Source organism: Ovis canadensis, chromosome 20 (assembly GCF_042477335.2).
Source record: "Ovis canadensis isolate MfBH-ARS-UI-01 breed Bighorn chromosome 20, ARS-UI_OviCan_v2, whole genome shotgun sequence".
Lineage (NCBI taxonomy): Eukaryota > Metazoa > Chordata > Mammalia > Artiodactyla > Bovidae > Ovis > Ovis canadensis.
The window spans coordinates 17,912,957-17,938,651 of record NC_091264.1 but is presented as its reverse complement, the minus strand read 5'-3'; the positions used below and the strand labels follow the sequence as shown (position 1 = coordinate 17,938,651).

At 41.6% G+C, this 25,695-nt stretch overlaps 1 protein-coding gene across 5 annotated transcripts in view; it reads left to right on the top strand.

Moving 5' to 3' along the window:
- Positions 1 to 25,695, top strand: part of PRIM2 (DNA primase subunit 2) — a 304,068-nt gene that overhangs the window by 161,477 nt on the left and 116,896 nt on the right. For all 5 annotated transcript variants that reach the window (XM_069564045.1, XM_069564046.1, XM_069564043.1 and 2 more), the window contains one exon: positions 21,562 to 21,629. In XM_069564045.1, the coding sequence (XP_069420146.1) occupies positions 21,562 to 21,629 (68 nt within the window). The remainder of the gene's footprint in view (positions 1 to 21,561; positions 21,630 to 25,695) is intronic.

Sequence of the window (25,695 nt, the reverse complement as noted above, 5' to 3'; positions counted from 1 at the left end):
GAAAGAGACACATGTACCCCAGTGTTCATCGCAGCACTGTTTATAATAGCCAGGACATGGAAACAATCTATATGTCCATCAGCAGATGAATGGATAAGAAAGCTGTGGTACATATACACAATGGAGTATTACTCAGCCGTTAAAAAGAATTCATTTGAATCAGTTCTGATGAGATGGATGAAACTGGAGCCAATTATACAGAGTGAAGTAAGCCAGAAAGAAAAACACCAATACAGTATACTAACACATATATATGGAATTTAGGAAGATGGCAATGATGACCCTGTATGCAAGACAGGAAAAAAGACACAGATGTGTATAACGGACTTTTGGACTCAGAGGGAGAGGGAGAGGGTGGGATGATTTGGGAGAATGGGAATTCTAACATGTATACTATCATGTAAGAATTGAATCGCCAGTCTGTGTCTGACGCAGGGTGCAGCATGCTTGGGGCTGTGCATGGGGATGACCCAGAGAGATGTTATGGGGAGGGAGGTGGGAGGGGGGTTCATGTTTGGGAACGCATGTAAGAATTAAAGATTTTAAAATTTAAAAAATAAAAAACTATATTAAAAAGAAAATGTCTTCCAGTCAGCTTAATGTTCAATTTTAACTGGAACAAGTGTGCAATTTGGTTTCGAATCAGTGTATTCAAGTTTGTTTGCCCTCTTCTCTGAAATGTTCATATAGTAAAGATGGACAAGAAGGTGGAAACTACTGTAAGAGAGACATAATCTAACGTGGTTCAAGGTGTCTGTATTAATGTATATATATTTCTTTTTAAAGAATTGTGTGCTTTGGGGGTAATATTGTAGTAGCAATATGTATCATACTTGGGGCTGAGTTTATTTGATCAATGAAATTTGGAACCTAAAGTAATTAATTTCACGGTATTGTAAGCACTGTATTTAGAAGTAATGAGAAGCAAATATTTTGTAGAGGTGGCATTTTACTAAAATCATATAATAATAGATTTGGGGTTTTTAAAAATAAATAGATTGGATCCATTGGAAATTGAAATAATTTGAGAAATCAGTAAATGTATTCTTAGGATAATTGCCTCAAGAGTAAGCGTATTAATTCTGAATGAAGCTCAGACAGTATGACTGAAATAATAGAAGTAGTAGTAATGGTGAGGCGGTAGTCGTCGCAGTGGTTAGCACCAGCGGCCTCTAGCACTAGCTCTCGGCACGGGCCCTGTTGCTTGCACAGTGCATGTTTCCGAATGTGTTATGTATAGCGCACTATATTATATTATAAATACATGCTGTTAGAAATCTGTAAGTTTCCTTCATTATTTTTAGTTCTTACAGTAGCCATGTGAAATAGGAACTAGTCCCATCACTTTACAGATGACAGAGTTGAAGCCTTAAGGAATTAAATACTAATCCAAGGTCGTAAGCTAGTGAGGGCTGGATGTGAATCCAGACTTGTGTAACTTGAAGCTCAGGTGGACATTGTTCATAGCTGTGTTTCTCCTGCCTGATTCCCCCTTCAGCCTCCCACACGTTAAAGTCCTAGCGTGTGCCCTCAAGGCTGGGACCGCTAGGACAGAGGCCAGTGATGATGTGCTGCTGCTGATGGTGGTGTTTGGAATCTGGTGGCTCAGTGTTTCTGGGATTACCGTCTCAGCAGCCTTTCCTGTCTCTCTCCCTCCTCCAGGGCCCGATCTCCATCATCTTCAGCATACTGTAAGCAGGGCCAGTGGTTCCAAGTAAATGCTAGGATTTCTGCAGTAGGTTTCAGGACTGCCTTTTAAAGCAGAAACTGTGATTAACTCAAAAGTAACAATGTCGGTTCAAGTCATCTGGACTTTCATGGAAAAATCTGTGATTTTGAGAATATGTTTTTACTTGAAGCAAGTGCCACGTGCCAGCATCACAGAGGAGCCCCACCTTGGGAGGAGAGCACACGCATGACCTAGGAGCACAGCCCACTGGCCTGTAGGTGCTGAGGTCACCACAGAAGCCGTGGCTCTCACACCGGGGTGAATGGCACTCGCTCCTGGGGAGAAGAGGCAGGCCAGGGTCAGCTTCAGCAGTAGATGGGCCCCGTTAGCGGGGTTGCAGGGGGTGGTCTGTTGACGTCCCTCCGTGCTGCGGGCTGAGGACCCATCCCCTCCCTGCCCGTGGCAGCCGTGGCAGCAGGCTTGGCCAGGTGCCACCTGCAGAGCTTTATGCAGAATGAGAAAATACACGCCAGACCTCCAGCAGGGAGAGATCGCAAGAGAAGTGTGAGCGTTCCAGGCCAGGAGAGCCTGTCTCCTCGTAAGAAGACGCTCTGGCCTGAGCCTTGCTCTCCCACAGGTGCGCCAGGGGCGCGGGCGTCCCTGTGATGCTTGTGTTGTGCCAGAGGCATCTCGGGGTGGGGTTGAGTCAGAGAGCCTGGCTCTGTTTTCAGAATTACTCTTAGTTGTTGGCGTTAGTCTGACAGTTGGGTTAGAGGTTTGTTTGTATTTTTAAGTGAGCATGTCCTGCTTTATTTATACTCAGTGTCTTCAGTTATCCTTACAGATGACCCTGTCTTCTAGTATGTTACCGTTTTCCTAAACTGTAGCGCAGGGAGCCCATTCCTTTGCTGAGTTACTTGATGCTCTGTCAGGATGGAGAGGTGATGAGGGCTGTCGGCTCCTTCCTTTTCCCAGACTAACCATGGAGATGCTGCAGATACAAGAGGAAAGCCTGGGTCTCAGGAAATAACTAAAATAGCTCTGGAAACTCCAGGGGTGGTGAGGCTGTTGTGGGTTGGTGTGTGTGTAGGTGGTTCAGTCTTGGGTATAGGCCTGAAGACTCAGGAGAAGGTACATTGTTTTAAGATTTTTCCTTTTAAGTTGTGTGTTTGACCTTTCTCCTTTGGCTTGAAATAATGATTGCCTGCCGGACTGCTCCAGAGATTGAGGCAGGCAGGCGCTGTCAGGGCAGCACGGGAGTCCTGCTGGGGTGGAGAGTGGAGAAGATGGGACACTCGCTCCTCCCAGGGCCTGAGGGTTGTGTGGCGCTTGCCTTCTCCCAGCGCTGCTGCTTTCAGAGCTCAAAGGCCAGACCCATCTAGTCAACAGAAGTCAGTGCTCAAGAGTGCTTATTCAGTGCCTGTGGCTCATCCCAGCACCCCCTCCTTTTCAAATTCACAGGAAAGGAAAGGCCAGACCCATCTAGTCAACAGAAGTCAGTGCTCAAGAGTGCTTATTTGGTGCCTGTGGCTCATCCCACTACCCCCTCCTTTTCAAATTCACAGGAAAGGATAAAACTTGAATTTGGGCCGATTTCCACAGGTTTCCAGATCTGTTTGCTCATATGCTTTGTGAATATGACTGCATAGGCTAAAATAATTAGACACATGAAGAGTACAACTACTAGTGAAAACATAAAAGATAAACTGAATGATATATGTATGCCTCATGAAGTAGGATCATTAGAATATAAAAATTAATAATGTATAATAAATATAACATACATACTCAGTGATAAAGGAGGACACTTAGTAGTACTAAGAAGAAATAAGTCGAAAATAAAAAGATATAAATAGTAGACATGACAGAATAGTTGGAGTTACAGAACTTAATAAATCAGATAAACAATATGGATACAAGTGAAAAGCAAATTATTGAACTTGAAGGTCATGTTAAGGAATTCTGGAGGCAGAGGAAAAGCAGGGATAGAAAATAGCAAATAAGCTAAGAAATATGGAGGAAAGAGAGTGGTGCCAACATTCAGAGAATAGGACTTCAGAGGGGAGAAGAGAAATTGGCAGAGAGAAGACTATTTGAAGAACTAATGATGGTTAGTTATTCAGAATTAAGAAAACGAAGACTTCAGATTGAAAGAACTAATAAAATACCAAGGAGGGAAAATAAGAAAAACCTACATCTTGATGGTGGAGGTGGTTGTTCAGTCGCTCAGTTGTGTCTGACTCTTTGGGACCCCATGGACTGCACACACCAGGCCTCCCTGTCCCTCACCAACTCCCAGAGTTTGCTCAAACTCATGTCCATTGAGTTGGCAGCGATATCCAACCATCTCATCCCCTCTTGCCCCTTCTCCTCCTGCCTGCAGTCTTTCTCAGCATCAGGATCTTTTCCAATAAGTCGGCTCTTCACTTCAGGTGGCCAGAGTATTGGAACTTCATCTTCAGCATCAGGTTTTCCAGTGAACATTCAGGGTTGATTTCCTTTAGGATTGTAAGTTTGATCTCCTTGCAGTCCAACGGACTGTCAGGAGTCTTCTCCAGCACCACAGTTCAAAGGCATCAATTTTTCAGTATTCAGCTTTCTTTATGGTCCAACTGTCACATCTATACATGACTACTGGAAAAACCATACCTTTGACTACACAGACCTGTTGGCAAAGTGTTGTCTCTGCTTTTTAATATGCTGTCTAGGTTGATCATAGCTTTTTTTCCAAGGAGCAAGTGTCTTTGAATTTCATGGCTGCAGTCACCATCTGCAGTGATTTTGGAGCCTAAGAAAATAAAGTCTGTCACTGTTTCCATTTTTTCCCCATCTATTGGCCATGATGTGATGGGACCGGATGCTATGATCTTAGTTTTTTGAATGTTGAGTTTTAAGCCAGCTTTTTTTCTGTCCTCTTTCACCTTCATCAAGAGGCTCGAGGCTCTTTACTTTCTCTTTCCTTTCTGACATAAGGGTTGTTTCATCTGCATATATTGGCAGATGAGTGAAATTTAAGACTATCATAGCCAAAGAAACCTAAAACCTTTGGAGGTAAAGAATAGATTATCCACGAATTAAAATGAATTAGATTAAGTTTTCTTTTCATCCCTGAGATTCTTGGTTATGGCGAGTATCTGAGGTGAGGGAGGGAAATCATCTATATAATATATGTCAAGGCTATGGTTTTACCAGTGGTCATGTATGGATGTGAGAATTGGACTGTGAAGAAAGCTGAGCGCCGAAGAATTGATGGTTTTGAACTGTGGTGTTGGAGAAGACTCTTGAGAGTTCCTTGGACTGCAAGGAGATCCAACCAAAGGATCTCCATTCTAAAGGAGATCAGTCCTGGGTGTTCTTTGGAAGGACTGATGTTGAAGCTGAAACTCCAATACTTTGGCCACCTGATGCGAAGAGCTGACTTATTTGAAAAGACTCGGATGTTGGGAAAGATTGAAGGCAGGAGGAGAAGGGGACGACAGAGGATGAGATGGATGGATGGCATCACTGACTCAAAGGACGTGGGTTTGCATGGACTCCGGGAGTTTGTGATGGACAGGGAGGCCTGATGTGCTGCGGTTCATGGGGTTGCAAAGAGTCAGACACGACTGAGCGACTGAACTGAACTGAATATATAGTTGAAAACTTGGAGAATAAATTTATCAATTCTTTCTGCATTGGATAAAATATTTCTCACTGTAATAAGGGACCTATTTTCTCTATAACCTTCCTACTTGAGAAAAGATTTTCTGTATATAATTTTATGAATATATAAATATTTGGGAAAGTTGCTGCTGTTTTCATTAAAGAGATGCATTTCTTCTTACCTTTTTAGGGGAGTGGGTGTAGTTCTATTTTATCTCCTTTTGGGGATAGCACTTTTTAGAAGCATGCTTTGGCAGCCACAGATATAAGATGGATGATTTTCTATTTCTGATGTTTGCAGGTGACTTTAGTGATTTGCAGTTTCTCTTCTTCATGCTCCTAGATTTAAATTATTTAAATAGCATATTATTACTACTTGTGTTGGTTCCAGAAGGAAGTCATATTCACCTTTGGTTCAGAAATCCTCTGTCCAGAGGAAATAAAATGTGATTTATGTAATTTTAAATTTCTGAAATCTACACTAAAAAAGTTTTAAAAGATTGAAATGAATTTTACTATATGTTATTGAACCTATATATAAAATATTCAACATGTTACCAATATACAGAATTTTTAATGAGATATTTTACATTATTTTAATTTTTAAAAGTTTGGTGGAGAGTTTTTAGTACATTTTAATTTTAACTGGCCACATTTCATGAACTTAATACTACATGTGGCTGGTAGCTGCCATCCTGTCTGTGCATTCCTAAAGAAATGATGGTTCAGTATCCTAAGAATGGTTGGGTAACTTCAGAGCTTCTTACAAGGCTTCAGTTGTATTAACGGATCTTAGGCCTTGGTGGTCCTATAGCAAGTGACGCTTCATCTGTTAATTGTAGCTGATGATAAAAAGGAGCACTAAGATCGCAAGAAATTGATTGCTGTGGTCTTCCAGGTAGAAATTATGTTAGAACACACAGTGCCTAACAAGCAGTTCAAACTTATCACGGACAAAGCTGAACTCTGACCTTCCTTCCAGATTGGCTCCTGCTGTATTAGTAACTAGCTTCTTGTTTCTCTCCTGGCACAGAGGCCAACAGCTCTGTCTTTGACTTCCAGCTGGAAAGTTGGTGAAAAACCATAGTCTCCTGTTGCAAAGGTCCACTTGCCTTAAGTCCTTCATTGCCCATGCTTTTATGATGATGTATCTGTAGTGAAAACAAGGAGTTTTAAATAATGTTAATGTCACTTAAATAATTAACCTCAGTGAAGATTTAAGACAAATATTTGTGTTTTTCAGTCATTTTTAAAGTTTGTCAGCTCTGTGGTAGTTCACATGCCAACACTGTGGGAGCATCTTGGTAGGACCGATGTTAGCTCATACTGGTATTCATTTATGTTTGATTGAAATGATCAAACTGAGGGGAAAATGTAAGCCTGGCATAAATAGCAGAACAGAACAAAATTAAGCTTTGCATTTGGTGAACTGTGCTTTGTCCGGAGGATCTTGTGGCTGTTCGTTCAGAATATTTTATTGGAAAAAGTAAACTTAGAAAATGTAAGTTGCATAGCTGTCCCTCACACCAGTTTTGTAACTGGTTTTGACTCTCAAGTGCAACAAAAATGCATATTTACTTAAGAATAGATTGCTTCAGGAGAATACTGCTTTGGGCCTTTCTGTGTGTAGTGCGATTTTTTGAAACATTGCCTATAAGTTTTTGTTCCTTTTCCTAAGGTATGTAATAAACCGTGAAGATGTCAGATATAAAGGATAGCTGTTGCTCAGACTTGTCCTTTGCTTGTCTGGTTATCCATCAAACACTATCAACCTGATGGTGCCAGAAGGTATGAAATAATGTCATTGGAAAGCTGTCGGTCACATGTATGTCAAGGTCTTTTAAAGTCTCAACTAGCTGTTCTGATGTCAAAGGATGTTTTACAAATACGCTCTGTGAAGATGATTGCTATTAGGAGATGGATCTTTCTACATGTTCACTTTATCATTGTGGCCTGCTTGCTCAGTTATGTTTGACTCTTTTGTGACCGCCTGGACTATAGCCTGCCAGGCTCCTCTTGTCCATGTTATTTCCCAGGGAAGAGTACTGGAGTGGGTTACCATTTTCTTCTCCAGGGGATCTTCCCGACCCAGGGATCAAACCCATGTCTCCTGGTTGGCAGGCTGATTCTTTACCACTGAGCCACCTGAGAAGCCCCATGCTTACTTTACCCTTCCTGATTTCATTCCTTGGTGCTTTGGGCTAGATTAAGGTGCAGGTTATCACCATATGTATGTCAGGGTGGTCTGGCATCCACATCCTAGACAACTTGCAGGGCGGCGTCTGTCACTTAAACGCAGCTCATAGTTTGGGGCCCTCAGAACAATAGGCACTTGTTATAATAGCCACGTTATTCTTTAAAAACCTTCTCCAGCTAAGCAAGCAGGGAAGGATTCTTTAAATTTTCAGACCAGCATCTCTTCTTTACTACAGAATCTAGTTACTGTCTCTAACTTTAAAATCATAGAAAAGGTCATAGCCTGGAAGGAAATAAGGAGTAAGAAAAAAATTTGACCTTTCTTAGGAAAATGCAATTTTGCTTGAAATTTCTGTTTGCTGGTGATCTAAATTAACTATGAATGACTTTATGCTTGTATTAATAAATTAAGTTCATCGGTTTAGCTTGGTGTTCTTAAGGGGATTGTATATTATTATAAACTTCTATGAATTTAGAAATGAGACCAGGCATCCAGTTCACTACTTGTGATAATTCTTAACTTTGGAAAAAAACAGAAAAATAAAAGGAAGAAAGAAAAGAGGGTTTGGGGAACTCAGCTGTGTTGGTTGAAACACTTCAAAATACATTTATTTCATTTTCCTTCGTACTTCTTCAGTTGTACTGAGTTTTGTCTCCAAATTTATAGTGAATTATTTTGAAAATCATCTTATCCGATGGTGAAGTGCTGAGGTAGAAAGTTTAGGTGGCATTGTTTAAATGTCCTTATCACAACAAAGATGTTATAGTTCTCTATTGCCTTCTCATGAGTGGTGGTTATTGGTTTTTATGTCCTAATAAGGGAAAATTTTTTTTCCTGTTCTGATTTGTTTCAAATATACTCATCAGAAATTTTATGATCACAAGGTGAGGCAAAACATGCTTGTCTGTGCATTACTGAAAGCTGGTCAAATATTTTAAGACACTCCTTTTAGAAGGGCTTAAGTGTAGAAATTTTTAAGTAGAGTAACAAAATTCTATATAATAGTCGTACTTAATTTTTAAAGGAAAACTGTAGGACTACTTCATGAATAGAGAAAATAGTTTCTATTTCAGCTGAATTGAATGCAACCGACAGTAGCGCGAAGCTTCGTTACATCAGAATAAACTGAGTGCGGTGTGGAGGCACGCTGGACTGTGCCCTGGACTGAGGACACAGGCTGCAGCTGGAGAGGCAGGGGGACCAAGGTGCAGGAGCAGGCCGCAGGGGCAGGCGAGGCCGCTCGGCTGCTCAGTGAGGAGCGCCTCCTGCGCTGGGTGTCAGCACGCCTGGCCGAGGGACGCCTTCCCAGAGTCAGTCATGCACTGAAGTTCAGCCGTGGCGGGAGAGGAGTGGTTTTTAAGTGACTTCAGGCGTGCACCCAGGAACTGTGTTTTGTCATACAGCTGTACCTGTCACTGAGGCTGTGATGACGGTCCCCGTCCACTCCTGTCACTCCACTCTCCTGGGCCCTGTCTCCACGTCCAAGTGCTCATGAAAGACCAAATTAAGGGAAAATGAGTTGTAGAAAAATGAGAGGACTGACACATACATATCGTTTGTGTGTTGCTACACTTGGTTAAATGAGTGAAAGTCACTCAGTTGTGTCCAATTCTTTGTGACCCCATGGACTGAATGTATAGTCCATGGAATTCTCCAGACCAGAATACTGGAGTGGGTAGCCTTTCCCTTCTCCAGGAGATCTTCCCAACCCAGCGATTGAACCCAGGTCTCCCGCATTGCAGGCAGATTCTTTACCAGCTGAACCACAAAGGAAGCCCAAGAATACTGGAGTGGGTAGCCTATTCCTTCTCCAGTGGATCTTCCCGACCCAGGATTTGAACCGGGGTCTCCTTCGCTGCAGGCGGATTCTTTACCAACTGAGCTATGAGAGAAGCCCTGTCTCTACGCTTGGTAGTTAAATATAATTGTGGATACTTTGACATTAAATTCAGTTTAATTTATTTAATAAATAAATTTATGTAAGTGTAGGGTAGAGTAGGTTGTTTAATTTGACGTTTTCAACATTAGAAATAGTACATTGCTTAGTAGTATTTACAAAAGAGCTAAGATTGCCAGTTTAACAGGCAGCTGGAGTCTGACATTTCTAACAGGAAATACGTTCAGCAGGAAGTTAAAGAATTTTGGACTTAAGATAAAAACATGCACTGTGAAGGCCACTCTTCTGTCTGGACGGTCCTTCAAACCTTTACTAGAAGCCTATAGAAGTGTTTGGCAGCTCCAGTGCATATAGTGAAATTTGTGTGGATATTTAGGAAGCTTTATGAGAAACTTCCACATGATAAGATTCTGCTCAAGATTCATGCTTACAACAAACAGAAAAGGAATACTTTCCTTCCAGAAAACCCAGATAAGTATATTTCTTACATTAAATAAGAAGTTGACAAATATAAATTTAGGTAAATATGGTAGAGAGATTTTGGAATACAAAAATGATGAGTGAAATTATGATAATAATGAAAAATGACCATTAGAACTTCAGTCATTGCCTCACAAATTTATTAAGTGAATGAAAAAATCTAGGTATTTCAATGATGTTTAGAGTCTTTGCATATAAAAATATATGGGGGAAACAAGCATTTGGTCTGCCCCTCTGTAGCTGTGATATTACATGGCGTGACACTGGACCTGGCCAGTGAAGTGTGGCAGGAGCCAGAATCACCACAGCCAAACTCCCCACCTCAGATGGACCAGCAGAGACTGCTCTCGGGGTGTAGGAGTGGAAGTGTGATTGTATGTTTTCTAAAGCTCTCAGATGACCACGTCTATGGGATTGTATGTCCTACGGCATGTATGGAGAATGTATAGCACAGTGGTATGGCACTGTTGGCTCGATGGTAAGTAAGATAAGCATCTTTAATAGTAAACCAAGTGCAGATTCGGGATACATTTTAAAAATAAATACAGGAGACTAAAAGATTAAGGCATAAAGGTCACTGGTTCCCTGGCGCTTTTGGCTGAATAGTTTTTAAATCCTTTCGATGCCTTGGGAGGAATAACCCTGTTAGAGAATGTTGTAGGATTGGAATCTGGGTAGGGCTCCTAGCAGAATGCTCTGAGTATGAAAGACACGAATGCAGGCTGTCTTGCTGCTGCTCATTCCCACCCACAAGAGCAGTCAGTCCTTTACAAGGACAAACAAAGGGTCGGGAGTTCAGTCTCGCAGGTGCCAATGTGAAAAACAAAACGTGTTGGATCCACCTGTCAGGTTTTCGTTTTGCTTGTGAGAAGTCCCGGTGCGAAACTGCTTGCTACAGGAGCTTAAGAACTTGGTACTCAAACTATGAGAGTATTCTAGAAGTAAAATGGTTGTATGGTTGTTTTACTCTACGGGAGAAAGTTCAGCGATCTATGTACATTTAGCACCACATGACCTGGGTTCGATCCCTGGGCTGGGAAGATCCCCTGGAGAAGGGAAAGGCTACCCACTCCAGTATTCTGGCCTGGAGAATTCCATGGGCTGTATAGTCCACGGGGTCGCAAAGAGTCGGACATGACTGAGTGACTTTCACAGTCACATCTCTTTTTCATTCCTTTTTTCCTTGCTCAGGCAATTGTTTTACATTTTTAAATGATGTAGAACCTCAGTAACGTGCTTAGCTTAACCTTTGAATAACAAGCTTTTTTTCACACCATAGGCTTCATGACCAGAAATCAGCCCTGGGATTATCTGCTTGTACTGGTCCCAGGTTTGCTTTCTCAGTTCTTCACATCATCCAGACTCCTGAGCTGGAAATATCTTGTTAACTCTGCACTGTTTAATATTCTTTAGAAACTCAGCTGCTTGGGCATACTTAGAGCTCGAGTGGAATCTGTGCATTTTGTTTGACAAGGTTGTTGGCTGGTGTTTAGAGGCCATGTATTGGAAATCATGTTTGTGGGCAGCGGAGTGGGGAGGGTCCCTGTGCTGAAGCATTGCACAGATGAGACCAGCTCTGCTATGGAGATCGAGTGAGGTGATGTGTCCAGGCTTGAGAAACACCAGAAAGTGCTACAGGTATCTGAACATGAAACCAAGGAGCAGATTGGGTTGCAGGAGTGGCAGAATGTGAATTCTCGCTGTCTGGGATTTGTAGTTGGGATCTATTGCTATTATAAGAAAATACAGTTCAGAAAGATGCAGATTTTTCCATTGTTAAAATCAGTGAAGTTAAAAGAGCAGCTGTTTTACTTGACGACTACCTCCATCCCAGTAATGAAAGGGCGCGATCTGTGGAACATCCTGTTCTCTCTAGAGCTGGATCTCAGTTACTCTGAGGTCTCAGTTTACATAAATCGTTGCCCTTTGGTTTCAAGGATTGTTTTCTTGACCATGAATTGCGTGTCTCTCAGAATATATATGCATGACTGTAGTCTGTGTCTTCAGTTTATTGTAGAGAAGGGTTGGCACGCTTGATACTGACCTGATGCTCCCGGGAAGTTAGGGAATGCAGGAGACACCTCAGCTCCTGTGTAAAGTGGGGAAGGACAAAAAGACATTTTGGAAAGCGTCCCCTGTTTCTTTTTCATTAAAAACAAAACAAAAACAAAAACCACCTGTTAGAAACCTGGCATCCACACAAAAACCTACATCTTTATTCATAATTACCAAAGCTTGGAGCACCCAAGATGTCTTTCAGGTGGGGAATGGAAAAGTAAAGTAAGCTAGTACCTGAGCTCTCAAGCTGTGAAGAACCTGGAGCCAGTCTGAAAAGGCTGTGTCCTATACGTTTCCAACTATATACCGTTCCAGCAAAGGCAGAACTGTGGAGAGGGAAAAGGTGAGTGGTTGCCCGGGATGAGGAGGGAGGAGAGGATGCGTGCGTGGCGTGCAGAGTGTAGGGCCGCGAGACTGTTCTGTGTGACGCTGCAGTGGTGGGGGCATGTCATCATGTGATTGTCCAACCCACTGAATGCACAGCAGCAGAAGTGAGCCCCTGTAAGCCTCGGTCAGCTCTTGGGTGATGGTGATGTGTCAGTGTAGGCTCATCAGTTGTAATAAATACACCACTTTTGTGGTGGTGGTGGGGAGGTTGTGCGCGTGGGGGCAGAGAATGTATGGGAAGTTTGGTACTTCCTCTCAATTTTGCTGTAAACCTAAAACTGCTCCAAAAAAGTCTATTAAAAATAAAAAGTAAAAACAAAACAAAAAATGATCTGACTTTGGTCTCTGTTATGTGTGAACATGTATGAATCCTGAGCGCTAAGCAGCACTGTCAGTGACATCCCTGCCTTGTGCACACTCCCTGGGGAACGCTGCCCGGCCAAGCTGTGCCCCCTGCTTGAGCCTAAATCAGCGTCCTCAGCTCCACACTTTCTCATGGGTATGTGTTCACTTGCCTCTTGGATATTCAAAAGCACCTCAAATTCAGCATGCCTCTGCGTGTTCTCCTCTCCCGGGGCCTCTGTGCTGCAGTTGACAGAACTGCCCCTCCCCCGGCCGTGCTCTCTGACTCTCCTTCTGCTCTGGCTGTGAACTTGTGTGGAGGATCCTCCTTCTCGTTTTCTCTGTTACTGCTGCTGTGTTCTGCACCTCGGCTTCCAGATGGCCCTCCTCCAAGACATTCCTCTCTCGGAGAAATTCCTCAGCCTGCCCTCCCTGCCTGAACTGCTTCACACACAAATGTATGCAAAATGGTGTAACAGACGCTCATGTTCTTACCTCCAGGATCCTCATTCCAAAGGTCACCTTTTCCATGCCGACCTAATTTCAGTGAGACATCTCACATTGTTTTCTCTGTTCGCCTTACTCTTGAAGAGATCAGAGAACCCAGCAGGTTCTATAGCCAGACTGTTCCATTCTTAAGTGGTCAGTGTAATTGCTGTTTGTGTCAGTGTTTTCAAAATGTTATGTCCCTTTGGGATAGATGTGTTTCAAGACAAATATTTTGGACTCCTTTTCAAAATTACTTATCCACCAGAAACTGCAACTTGTAATAGTTAGCGTTAATCAATATCTCAAACAGTGTTTACCCCAGCACTGTAATTCCAGCACTGTTCCATCCGTGACACGGGCTGCTGCTTCCCCAGACCTCGGCTTTCCATCCTGGCCTCACGCGGGTGCCGTCTGTAGGGCCTGCGCTCCTGCTGAGGGGATTGTTTCCTCAGGAGGAGATGACGAGGTGGGCCAGAGTCCTCCCGACGTGCTTTTACCTTTGGAGCCTTTGGATCGGTGTGGTATTTAATGTCATTAAAAGGAGAATTATTAGTTGGCAAAACATATTATTTCACATATGGCAAAATGGAAGATTTACTAAACGATAATCATCTTTGTAATGAAGTTTATTTAAGAGTCAGTAGTATATAATACTTGCCAAAAAACAGTATAAACCTTGCATTAATTCAGTGTCTTACATGTATTTTTAATGAGAAGACATCTTAAGAGCTCACCTTTGACCTCTCAACAATAATAAATAAGATACATGTTATGCCAAATTTTATTATGATTCCCATGAAATAGCCCTGACATAGACCCTGCATTTAGGCTTTGCAGATATAAACTCTGATAGATCTTTATCTTTCATTGTTGGTGATTTGTGTGTCAAGGACGCCATTGTATTTTCTGTCAAAACAAAGTGCTAAACATGCATAGAAACCAAAGACTATTTAAACTAGACAAATACTCATTTCAGGTTGTAGAGGAAAGTCCTTAATGTTGAAAATCTTGTTATGATTGTATATCGCTTTCTTGGAAGGCTGACAGTTGTGATTTATTAGTTTTTGATTTAGATTTAGATTTGCTCAAAGCAGGAATTTGAAAAGCTTTAGTATGAAAAGTATACACATAAAACTTTTTATGGTTATCAATTTTTAATTAAAGTGTAATTGATTTGCAGTGTTGTATTAAATTCTGCTGTATAGCAAAATGATTCAGTTATATACATGTATACATACATGCTTTTTTAAAACAACCTTTTCCATTCTGGTTTATCATAGGATATAGAATACAGTTATATGTGGAATCTACACTATGGCATAGATGAACCTAGATATTCTTTATTTTCATCAATTAATGGGATTACACAGTTGCAAGTTTCTGACCCCTCATAGCCCAGCGGATATAGTAGTAGCAACTTGGGCCTATAGAGGACTGTCAGAAGAAACAGTGGAAACAGCAGTCCCTAAAATGAAGTTTACATTTTGGCATCAAAAGGTCAGCAGATGGCTTTCACTCTAAAGAGCTTTGGAATAGCGTTATTACCTCATGTCATTAACATGCAGAGATGTGTGCTCTTTTTGTTAGTTTTTGCCTTATCTATAGAGGTGCTCCTATGTTGGTACATATATGTTTATAACTGTTATATCTTCTTTTTGGATTGAGCCCTCGATCATTAGGTAGTGTCCCTGTCTGTCTCTTATAACAGTCTTTGTTTTAAAGTCTGTTTTGTCTGATATGAGTATTGTTACTCTAGCTTTCTAATGAATTCTGTTTGTGTGGAATACCTTCTCCTAGCCCCATACTTTCAGTCTGTAAGTATCCTTAGATCTGAGGTGGGTCTCTTACAGACATCATATCTGGTTTTTGTATTGATCCAGCCGGTCTATGTCTTTTGGCTGGTGCATTTTATCTGTTTACATTTAAAGGTAATTATCGATATGGATGATGCTATTGCCATTTTCTTAATTGTTTTGGCTTTATTGTTTGTAGGTCTTTTCCTTCTCTTGTGTTTTCTGCTTAGAGTAGTTCCTTTAGCATTTGTTGTAAAACTGGTTTGCTGCTGCTGCTAAGTCGCTTCAGTTGTGTCCGACTCTGTGCGACCCCATAGATGGCAGCCCACCTGGCTCCCCCGTCCTTGGGATTCTCCAGGCAAGAACACTGGAGTGGGTTGCCATTTCCTTCTCCAGTGCGTGAAGGTGAAAAGTGAAGGTGAAGTCGCTCAGTCGTGTCCAACTCCTAGCGACTCCATGGACTGCAGCCCACCAGGCCCCTCCATCCGTGGGATTTTCCAGGCAAGAGTGCTGGAGTGGGTGGTACTGAATTCTCTTAACTCTTGCTTGTCTGTAAGACTTTTGATTTCTCCATTAAATCTGATCGAGAGTTTTGCTGGGTAGAGTGTTCTAGGTTGTAGGTTCTTCCCTTTCATCACGTGAAATACATCGTGCCATTCCTTTTGTGCTTGTAGAGCTTCTGTTGAGAAGTCAGCTGATAATCTCATGGGATTTCTCTTGTATCTTGTCTTTTTTCCCTTATTGCTTTTAATATTTTATCTTTGTCTTTAATTTTTGTCAGTTTGATTACTGTGTGTCTTGGTGTGTTCCTCCTTACGTTTATCCTGCCTGGAACTCTCTGTGCTTCCTGGACTTGCTTGACTATTTCCTTTTCCTGTGTTAGGGAAGTTGTCAGCTATAGTCTTCAAATGTTTTCTCAGGTCCTTTTTTTCTTTCTTCTCCTTTCTCCTCTTCTCCTATAATGTGAATATTGGTGTGTGTAATGTCCCAGAGGTGTCTCAGGCTGTCCTCATTTATTTCATACTTTTTTTTCCGCATTATATTTTGCAGCAGTGATTTCTACCGTTCTGTCTTCTAGGTCACTTATCTGTTCTTCTGCCTCAGTTATTCTGCTATTGATTCCTTCTGGTGTGTTGTTCATCTCTGTTTGTTTCTAGGTCTTTGGTAGACTTTTCTTGCATCTTCTCAATCCTTGCCTTCATTCTTTTTCTGAGATCCTGGGTCATTTTCACTGTTGTTACTCTGAATTCTTTTTCTGGAAGGTTGCCTGTCTCCAGTTCATTTAGTTCTTTTTCTGGGAATTTATCTTGTCCCTTCATCTGGGACATAGTCCCATTTCTTTTCATTTTGGTTAGTTTTCTGTGAGTGTGGTTTTCAAGGCTGTGGGATTATAGTTCTTGCTGCTTTTGTCTGCCCTCTGGTGGATGAGTGTAAGAGGCTAGTGCAAGCTTCCTGATGGGAAGGAAGGACTGGCTGTGGGGAAAACTGGAACTTGCCCGGGTAGGCAGGGCCATGCTCAGTAGAGAATCCAGTTGTCTGCTGATGGATGGGGCTGTGCTCCTTCCCTGTTAGTTGTTTGGCCTGAGGTGACTCAGTCATGGAGTCTGTAGGCTTTGTGTGGGTGTTAAGTTGCTTCCTGGTGGGTGTTAAGGGGCTTCCCTGGTGGCTCAGAGGGTAAAGTGTCTGTCTGCAATGTGGGAGGCCCGGGTTCAATCCCTGGATTGGGAAGATCCCCTGGAGAAGGAAATGGCAGCCCACTCTGGTACTCATGCCTGGAAAATCCCATGGATGGAGGAACCTGGTAGGCTACAGTCCATGGGGTCTCAAAGAGTCAGACATGCCTGAGCGACTTCACTTTCACTTTAAGTTGCTTCAGTCACGTCTGGCTCTGTGACTTTATGACTGCAGCCTGTCAGGCTCCTCTGTCCATGTGTTTCTCCAGGCGAGAATACTGGAGTGGATTGCCATGCCCTCTTCCAGGGAATCTTCCCAACCCAGGGATCGAACCTGTGTCTCTTACCTCTCCTGCATTGGCAGGTGGGTTTTTACCACCGGTGCCAGCCGGCAAGCACTGTGGTGGGGCTGATGTCGACCTCCAAGGGGATTTGCCCCAATGTGTGGCCGACACGTGCCTCCCAGGACTGCTGCTGCTGGTGCCTGTCCCTGTGGCAGGCCACTGACAACCCATCCTCTGCAGGAGGCCCTCAGACACTTACAGGAAGGTCTGGCTCAGGCTCCTGTAGGGCCACTGCTCCTTTCTCCTGGGTCCTGGTGCACACAGGGTCTGTTTGTGCCCTCCAGAGTGGAGTCTCTGTTTCGCCCAGTCCTGTGGAAGTCCTGTAATCAAATCGCATTGGCCTTCACAGTCAGGCTCACTGGGGATTCCCAGTCTTTTGCCAGGTCCCTGGGCTGGGAAGCCTGATGTGGGGCCTAGAGTCTTCACAGCAATTACAGATCTCCAGTGTGGCTGCCCACCTGGCAGGTGTGAGATTTGCTTTTACTGTGGTTATACCCCCATCTTGTTGTGGCTTCTCCTTTGTCCTTGGAAACGGCGTGTCTTTTTTTTTGGTGGGTTCCAGTGTCCTTCTGCTGATGGTTGTTGAACAGCTAGTTGAGATTTTGGTGTTCTTGCAGGAGATGAGCTCACGTCTTTCTACTCTGCTTGAACCAATTTTGTGAGATGTATTTTTAGTACTAAAATAAATGAATAATCTTTGGTAGTTCATTTTATCATTTTGAAGACAAGACTAGGTTTATTCTTGAAGGCAGGAATTTTATTCTTATCTCTGACATTATTCCCATTCACTGTGGTTTCAGTTTCATTGACAAAACCCTAATCTGAGATGTGTGCTCTTTTTGCAAATGCTACTTGTTTCACAAGTTGAAAGCAGAACCTTTGGAAAACTCAGAAATCTTCCTTGAGATGATTTTACCCAGAACATTGATCCTTGTTTTAGGAATTATTATTGTAAGTGATTCAAACTTGGAGATAGGTTTTTGGGGTTGGGAAGAGGTGGGCAGAGGACCGGATCGTTGAGGCTGCGTTTTGGAAACTGGAGCTGGGGCCCGTCTCTGCCTGCTCTGCCCTGCTACATCTGGTGGAGACGCTGAGCAGTCGTCCACTTTATCTTGACAGTTCAGCACAAGTGGAGGTTTCTAGGAAGCTATCTGATGAGAGAGTAGGTATCATGATGTTAGCCTGTGGGAATTTTAACTGATTTTAACTCAGGAAGTGGGTAACTTTCATTTTGAAAATTTCACTCTGGTCTTGGTGTAGAAGGAAGGAATTGGAGGCAGAAACATGGTGAGTGGAGATGCTGTCTCCATAGTCCAGAACAAAGGAAACTGAGGCTCAGGTGGAGATGGGAGTATGATTTAGAAATATTTCCTACACGGATTGAAGAGCTGTTTATAAATATTTTGCTGGTGTTTCTGTCTGCTTGCTTTCATTTAGGAAACATGGGTTGATTAGGAATCACGCTACATGGATTGACAGGAGCAACTGAAAAAGCCTAGACTGTCTGCTTCATCTGTTTTCAGAAAATTGATTTTGAAATATCTAAATAAATTATTTTAGCCATTTTAGAGCATAGCTTTAGTTCTGAACCATGAAACCTCTTGAACAATGAAAATGACATTTTGTAAAGAGATTTGACATTAGCAGATATAGGGTGTAGTAAAGTGTTTTGTTTATAAAACCTTAATAAAATTTTATTGTCATGAACTAGTAGACTTAACATTTCTTTGGGATACTAAGAGTCTTTTGGTTGCACTGAAATTGTAGCAGACTGTCTCACTTTATTAACTGTTCATATATTTTGACTTACAAAATTAGGATTTTTCATTATTATTAGACACAATATATAAAAATAACTCCATATTTTGCATTTTAGTCAACATTTTTCACCTGAGTATACTATAAATAATATAGTATTTATTAGATTTTTTAAAGCAATAGTTTTATTTATAAAATGTTGAAAATTAGGTTTGATGGATTAAATTAATTGATGAATTACTTTAAATTAATAAAATGATTAAAGAGACAGGTTACCCTATATATATGCTGAAGCTGAAACTCCAGTACTATGGCCACCTGATGCAAAGAGCTGATTCATTTGAAAAGACCCTGATGCTGGGAAGGATTGAAGGGGGGAGGAGAAAGGGACAGCAGAGGATGAGATGGTTGGATGGCATCACTGATTCTGTGGACATGGGTTTGGGTAAACTCCGGGAGTTGGTGATGGACACAACAGAAGCCTGGGGTGCTGCAGTCCATGGGGTCACAAAGAGTCAGACAGGACTGAGCAACTGAACTGAACTGATACCCTGTATAAAACCAGAGGATATCCTTTAGTTTCTTTTTTTGTCTTAAGAAGGTTCTCTTTTGTGAATTATCAAATGATTTATTAGTAGAATAGAAGAGCTGTATATTTGATACAGTTGAATCCAAAAGAAATCTTTTACTTATGGTGTTTTATGTAGGTGACTTAAGTATCTTATTACTTTGAATGAATGTTTTAAATTTCTTTAGTTCAAATTCTTATAGAATAAGAGGACTTCCTCAAGAAAAGAGAGAAATATAGGTACAGGGACATATAATGTTAATATTATTGCACTAAAATATATCAGAGGCTCACATTTCCATGATACACTTTCAACCTGACACACAATATTTAGGAATAAGGTTTTGGCCCTTACATATTGTTTATAGATCAGTTGGGGGTCATATTTCAGTGTTGAATACTTTGAATTGCCTTCAGATCAGTTCAGTTCAGTCACTCAGTCGTGTCCAACTCATTTCGACCCCATGAACTGTGGCATGCCAGGCTTGGGTGTCCATCACCAACTCCTGGAGTTAACTTAAACTCATGTCCATCGAGTCGATGATGCTATCCAGCCATCTCCTCCTCTGTCGTCCCTTTCTCCTTCTGCCTTCTATTGTTCCCAGTATCAGGGTCTTTTCCAATGAGTTAGTTCTTCACATCAGGTGGCCAAAGTATTGGAGTTTCAGCTTCAGCATCAGTCCTTCAATGAATATTCAGGACTGATTTCCTTTAGGATGGACTGGTTTGATCTCCTTGCAGCCAAAGGGACTCTCAAGAGCCTTCTCCAACACCACAGTTCAAAAGCATCAGTTCTTCGGCTCTCAGCTTTCTTTATAGTCCAACTCTCATATCCATACATGACTATTGGAAAAACCATAATTTGACTAGACGGACATTTGTTGGCAAAGTAATATCTTTAATAAGCTGTCTAGGTTGGTCATAACTGTTCTTCCAACTGTTCTTCCTTTTAATTTCATGACTGCAATCACCATCTACAATGATTTTGGAGCCCCCCCCAAAATAAAATCTCCCACTGTTTCCATTATTTCCCCATCTATTTGCCATGAAGTGATGGGACCGGATGCCATGATCTTCGTTTTCTGAATGTTGAGTTTTAAGCCATCCTTTTCACTCTCCTCTTTCACTTTCAACAAGAAGCTCTTTAGTTCTTCTTCACTTTCTGCCATAAGGGTGGTGTCATCTGCATATCTGAGGTTATTGATATTTCTCCTGATAATCTTGGTTCCAACTTGTGCTTCATCCAGCCCAGCGGTTCTCATGATGTACTCTGCATAGAAGTTAAATAAGCAGGATGACAATATACAGCCTTGACATACTCCTTTCCCGATTTGGAACGAGCCTGTTGTTCCATGTCCAGTTCTAACTGTTGCTTCCTGACCTGCGTACAGATTTCTTAGGAGACAGGTCAGGTGGTCTGGTATTCACATATCTTGAAGTATTTCCCACAGTTTGCTGTGATCCACCCAGTCAAAGGCTTTGGCATAGTCAATAAAGCAGAAATAGATGTTTTTCTGGAATTCTCTTGCTTTTTCGATGATCCAGCAGATGTTGGCAATTTGGTCTCTGGGTCCTCTGCCATTTTAAAATCCAGCTTGAACATCTGGAAGTTCACGGTTCATGTATTATTGAAGCCTGGCTTGGAGAATTTTGAGCATTACATTGCTAGAGTGTGAGATGTGTGAATTGCCTTCATATGTTTATAAGATATTTTTGGTTTCTTATAGTAACATGGTTGTCAAAATGAAGGAATGAATGTTTGTGTGTGTGTGTGTGTGTGTGTGTGTATGTGTATGCATACACTTCTGCATGTAACCAGTTTCACAGTGACTGAGCTATAAATGAAAGTCTCTCTCCCTAATTTCTTCATCATCCTAGGAGTCAGTGCTACATGATTGGTTGCTATAAATTTAGAAGTTTTTCCATTTTTATTTTCAAAGATAATATTTTTGTGACCAGAGGCTTTTTCGTGAACTCAGGTGGGTACTTCCCTCTTACTCTCTGTTTTGCCCCCTTTTTGTTTCCTTTCAGACTCAGGGACATATGTAAGATTGACTCTGTAAAGCTCAGGTCATATGGTTAGCTTTAATGAAAAAACGGATCAGCTTTCTTTAGAATTCTTTGATTTAAAAATTGGAACAGTGTCCTTAAATTTTAGGAACACCCTCTCCTTCCATTCTCTTGTCCCCATTTTGCATTTATTATTCAAATAAGTTCAGTCTGAGGCCTTTGGTGTGGTTATTCACCCACTTCTCTGCTTTCAGTTAACAGCCAGGTCCTTGCCTGCCGTGCAGTCCGACGAGAGACTCCAGCCTCTGCTCAACCACCTCAGGTAACAACACAAAGGCCACCCTGTCGAGCTTGTAAGCGCACCTCCAGCACGGTGGGTAAAGCACCGCTGTGGGTGAAGCGCCTTGCAGGGCTAGAAACTTTACAAAGGTTTCCTTTTTCCTCTTCTTTCTTTCCCCCTTTAATTCTGTGATTTAAGTTCTTAGTGCCATGTGCTTGTTACCCTTGACTTCCGGGTACTATAGAAAGTTCTTTTAATTGAATAAAAGTGTGTAGAACTGGTTGTTAAGTTAAAATGAGTAGCGATGATTGACTTGAGAAAGATTTGAAAGGGAATGAGCCAGTTTCTTAACTGTGAGACTAAGGCAGACTTGAGGAACCTGCATATATTTTATTGGGAGTAGTTCAGATAAGTTTTGTTTTCTAAATTGACAAAAAAATTATCCTCATTATTTAAAAAGCAAACTTAGAAAATACAGAAAAGGAGGAAGAAAAGCGTGTCATCACTATACTTTTATATAATTAGCTATTTTTTTCATTTTTTCTATTACTAAAATCTCTCCAAAAGCTTAATTTTATTTTCTTGTATGGTTTGGAGAAGGCAATGGCACCCCACTCCAGTACTCCTGCCTGGGAAATCCCATGGGCAGAGGAGCCTGGTAGGCTGCAGTCCATGGGGTCGTGAAGAGTCAGACACGACTGAGCGACTTCCCTTTCACTTTTCACTTTCATGCATTGGAGAAGGAAATGGCAACCCACTCCAGTGTTCTTGCTTGGAGAATCCCAGGGACGGGGGAGTCTATGGGGTTGCACAGAGTTGGACACGACTGAAGTGACTTAGCTTAGCTTAGCTTGTATGGTTATCCTATAGTGTATTTATCATTCATTGTGGAGTATTTAGACCACTTTTCATTCTTTTCACTAGTACAAAAAATGCTGTATGTAAACCTTTATCTGTATTTTTGATCGTTTCCTCAGCATAGGTTTTCAAAAATGGAATTTGTCAAAGCATATGAATCATTTTAAATATTTAAGTATATTTATTTTTAAAAAACCTTATTCTTCTTATGCTCTCATATTGTACAAGATCCTCCATGTTGCTGTACCCTGAACAGATGGGACGGTGAACAGCTGCTAATTTAATAGGTTTACCATAGAGATACAATTGGTATTATGTACTTTGCATTGACTGTATTAAGAGTGATTTTAAAACATTTTAATTATCCATTTTATTTAAGGTAGTTTTAATTCTCTTTATCTTTGCCTAGTTATTGATAGCATTTCTTGGTTTTATTTGATCTTATGTACTTTAGATATAAATACCAGCTTTCCTGGTAGCTCAGCGGGTAAAGAATCCCTCTGTAATGCAGGAAACATAAGAGACATGGATGGGTCTGATCCCTGGGTTGGGAAGATCCCCTGGAGGAGGAAATGGCAACCCACTCCAGTATTCTTGCCTGGAGAATCCCCGTGAACAGAGAAGCCTGGCGGACTACAGTACATAGGGTCACAAAGAGTCAGACAGGACTGAGCAAATGAGCACAGAGTTTAGATATAAAGGGTAGTAACTCTTCATTGTTTTTGTTACAAATATTTTTTTCTGAAATTTTTTTATTATGTTGCATTATCTAGCATACATAAATTTTCAAGTTTTATGTAGCTAAGCACCTTTAGTGTTTTCCATTATGGTTTCTTTTTATTCTTCTGAAACCTAGAGTGCCACTGCTTGGTCAGAAATTGGCCTGGAGTTTATTTCCAGTATTTTTCAGTATTGCTCATCCTACCCCCTGCCTCCCCGGTCGGTCCCTCTTTTCCTCCTCTCCCGCCGTCCCTGTAGTGGGGAGGGTGGGGTCCAGTCGAAAACCTCTTGAGGGACTGGGAGCAGCCTGAATCCTGCACAGTTGTTAACCTTCCTGAGAGCTCTGTGTCCTGGAGGTATCCTCCTCCCATCCCAGCCCAACTCCAGTGTCTCTCTCTGGTGCTGGCTTTGCCCTCTCTGTATCATTTCACGTCATCACTGCAGGGATTCTGTTACTTCTCAGCTTAAAAGGATTTTGTCTCCCCAGTTTCCCATGGGATGAGGTGAGAACACCTCAGCCTGGTGCATGAGGTCCTTCTGGAAGGAACCGGCCTGACTGGACTTTGTCTCAGTGCTGACACCGCGACTTCTTCTGCCAGTGGGGCCCCGGGGCTCCTCCCGAGTTCCAGGCCTGTGCTCACCTCCTACGGGGACTGCTCTTCCCCCGTCCTCTACTTCTGTGACCCGACTAAAGACCACTTGTCTGTGTTTGCGTCCTGTGATGGGCTCTTCCTGGCCACCTGGTTCTCACCTGGCTCCTGCCCGGTGTCCATTCGTGTTTTATGTGTGTTCCCGTCATAACCAGTGGCTGGCTCCTGGGTTCCAGGGCTTGTGCTGTCGTCACCGCTTGCTTCTTCATCTGATTTCTCCAGTAACGTGTGAGAGCTGCAAAGTGCCTTTCATGACGGGTCTTCCTTATGTGTTTTGTTCTGAATGAATGAATATCTATTATGCCAGTGATATTTTTAAAAATAATTTTTTCATTCATTTATAACTGCACTATTCTATGTTGCTTTGTGTGGGCTTTGTTTTAGTCGAGGTGAGTAGGGTCTGCTCTTTGTTGCGGTGTGGGGGCTTCTCGTTACTGTGGCTTCTCGTGGCTGTGCACAGGCTCGGGGGTGTGTGGGCTTCGGAAGTTGGAGCTCTCAGGCTCCTGAGTGCTGGCTCAGTGCTTGTGGAGGGGCTTAGTAGCTCCGTGGCAGGTAGGGTCTTCCCGGACCAGCGAAGGAACCCATGTCCCTGCATTGGTAGGTGGATTCTTACCCACTGAGCCACCAAAGAAGTCCTATTTTGTTGCTTTTTTCCTGCATAAAGTTCTTATAATTTATATAATTTATAAGTCATATTATTACCTTCTTTCTTCTGTAAAACCACTAATTCAGAAGACATAGACCTAAAAGATTGTATCTTACCTCCAGTCAGTGCTCAGTCCTGTGCAATAATGATGGATTCCTCTTCCTCTACCCCAGTGTGGTCATTATCAACAAGAATTTAGATTAACTACTGACACTTCTTGAGTCCTTGAAACATGCACAAACTGTGCATTCAGTTAGGGCTTTCATTCTCTGTGGAATTCACTCATGGCTGGTTGCTAGGCAACCAGGGCTGGATGCTACGTGTAATATGCACCAACCGATGTTGCTGTTTTTACTATTATTAAATCAAATGGGTTTTTGTTTTATTGCCATGTCAGAGTCATCTGTATGTAGCTGATGTGCATAGTTTGTTGCTTCCTATTATACAAAGTAACCTTGTGAAAGTCTTTCAAGCATACTGAATTGTCTCTTTAGGCTGTTTAAATATAATGTTTTTCTCTTACCTTATTTTTGCTTAGGTCAAAATAGGAAAGAGTACTGTTTAGTTTGAAAGATGATAATGATAATCTTGTTAGAAAAAATAATCATCATTCATTTGTATGAACTGTATAGTTTAAATATAACCTAGAGGGGAAGAACATTAGGAGGTTGAAATCGAAATCATTATTAGGTCTAATTTTGTTTGTGCCTTTAATGATCAAAGAGGAATGATGAGTAGCATTTTAATTAAATTTGTCAATAAAACTAATATGGTGGATGACACCAATACCTGTAAAAATGAAAGTAGCTATAGGGACATTGTCAAGTCATTTTACAGGATTTAGACGTTGAAAGAGAATTATTATAACATTTTGCCAACCTAGTAATTTGGGATATTGCTAAACAATATACATAATTCTGAGAATGTAGAGGCATTGTGCCCAGATTTTCTTAGCTGAACTTACTTCTATAGTTAAAAGTTAAATTAACCACAGGAAAGCGTTTTGCTTCAATTTCTTATGGAAATGCAAGCTCTTCATTAGTGGCATCCATCAGGAACTGAGTGCCTATATTGTGCTTGGAATAGGAAAAAAAATGACACAATTTCTGTTCTCAAGAAATTTACATTTTGATTTCATTTAAGTGTGTTTAATTTCATTTAAGAGGTTTATGAATGTAATATGTAAGTGCCTGTGGCAGAAGGTAGTAGAACAAAATGGTGAATAAGTTTTTCA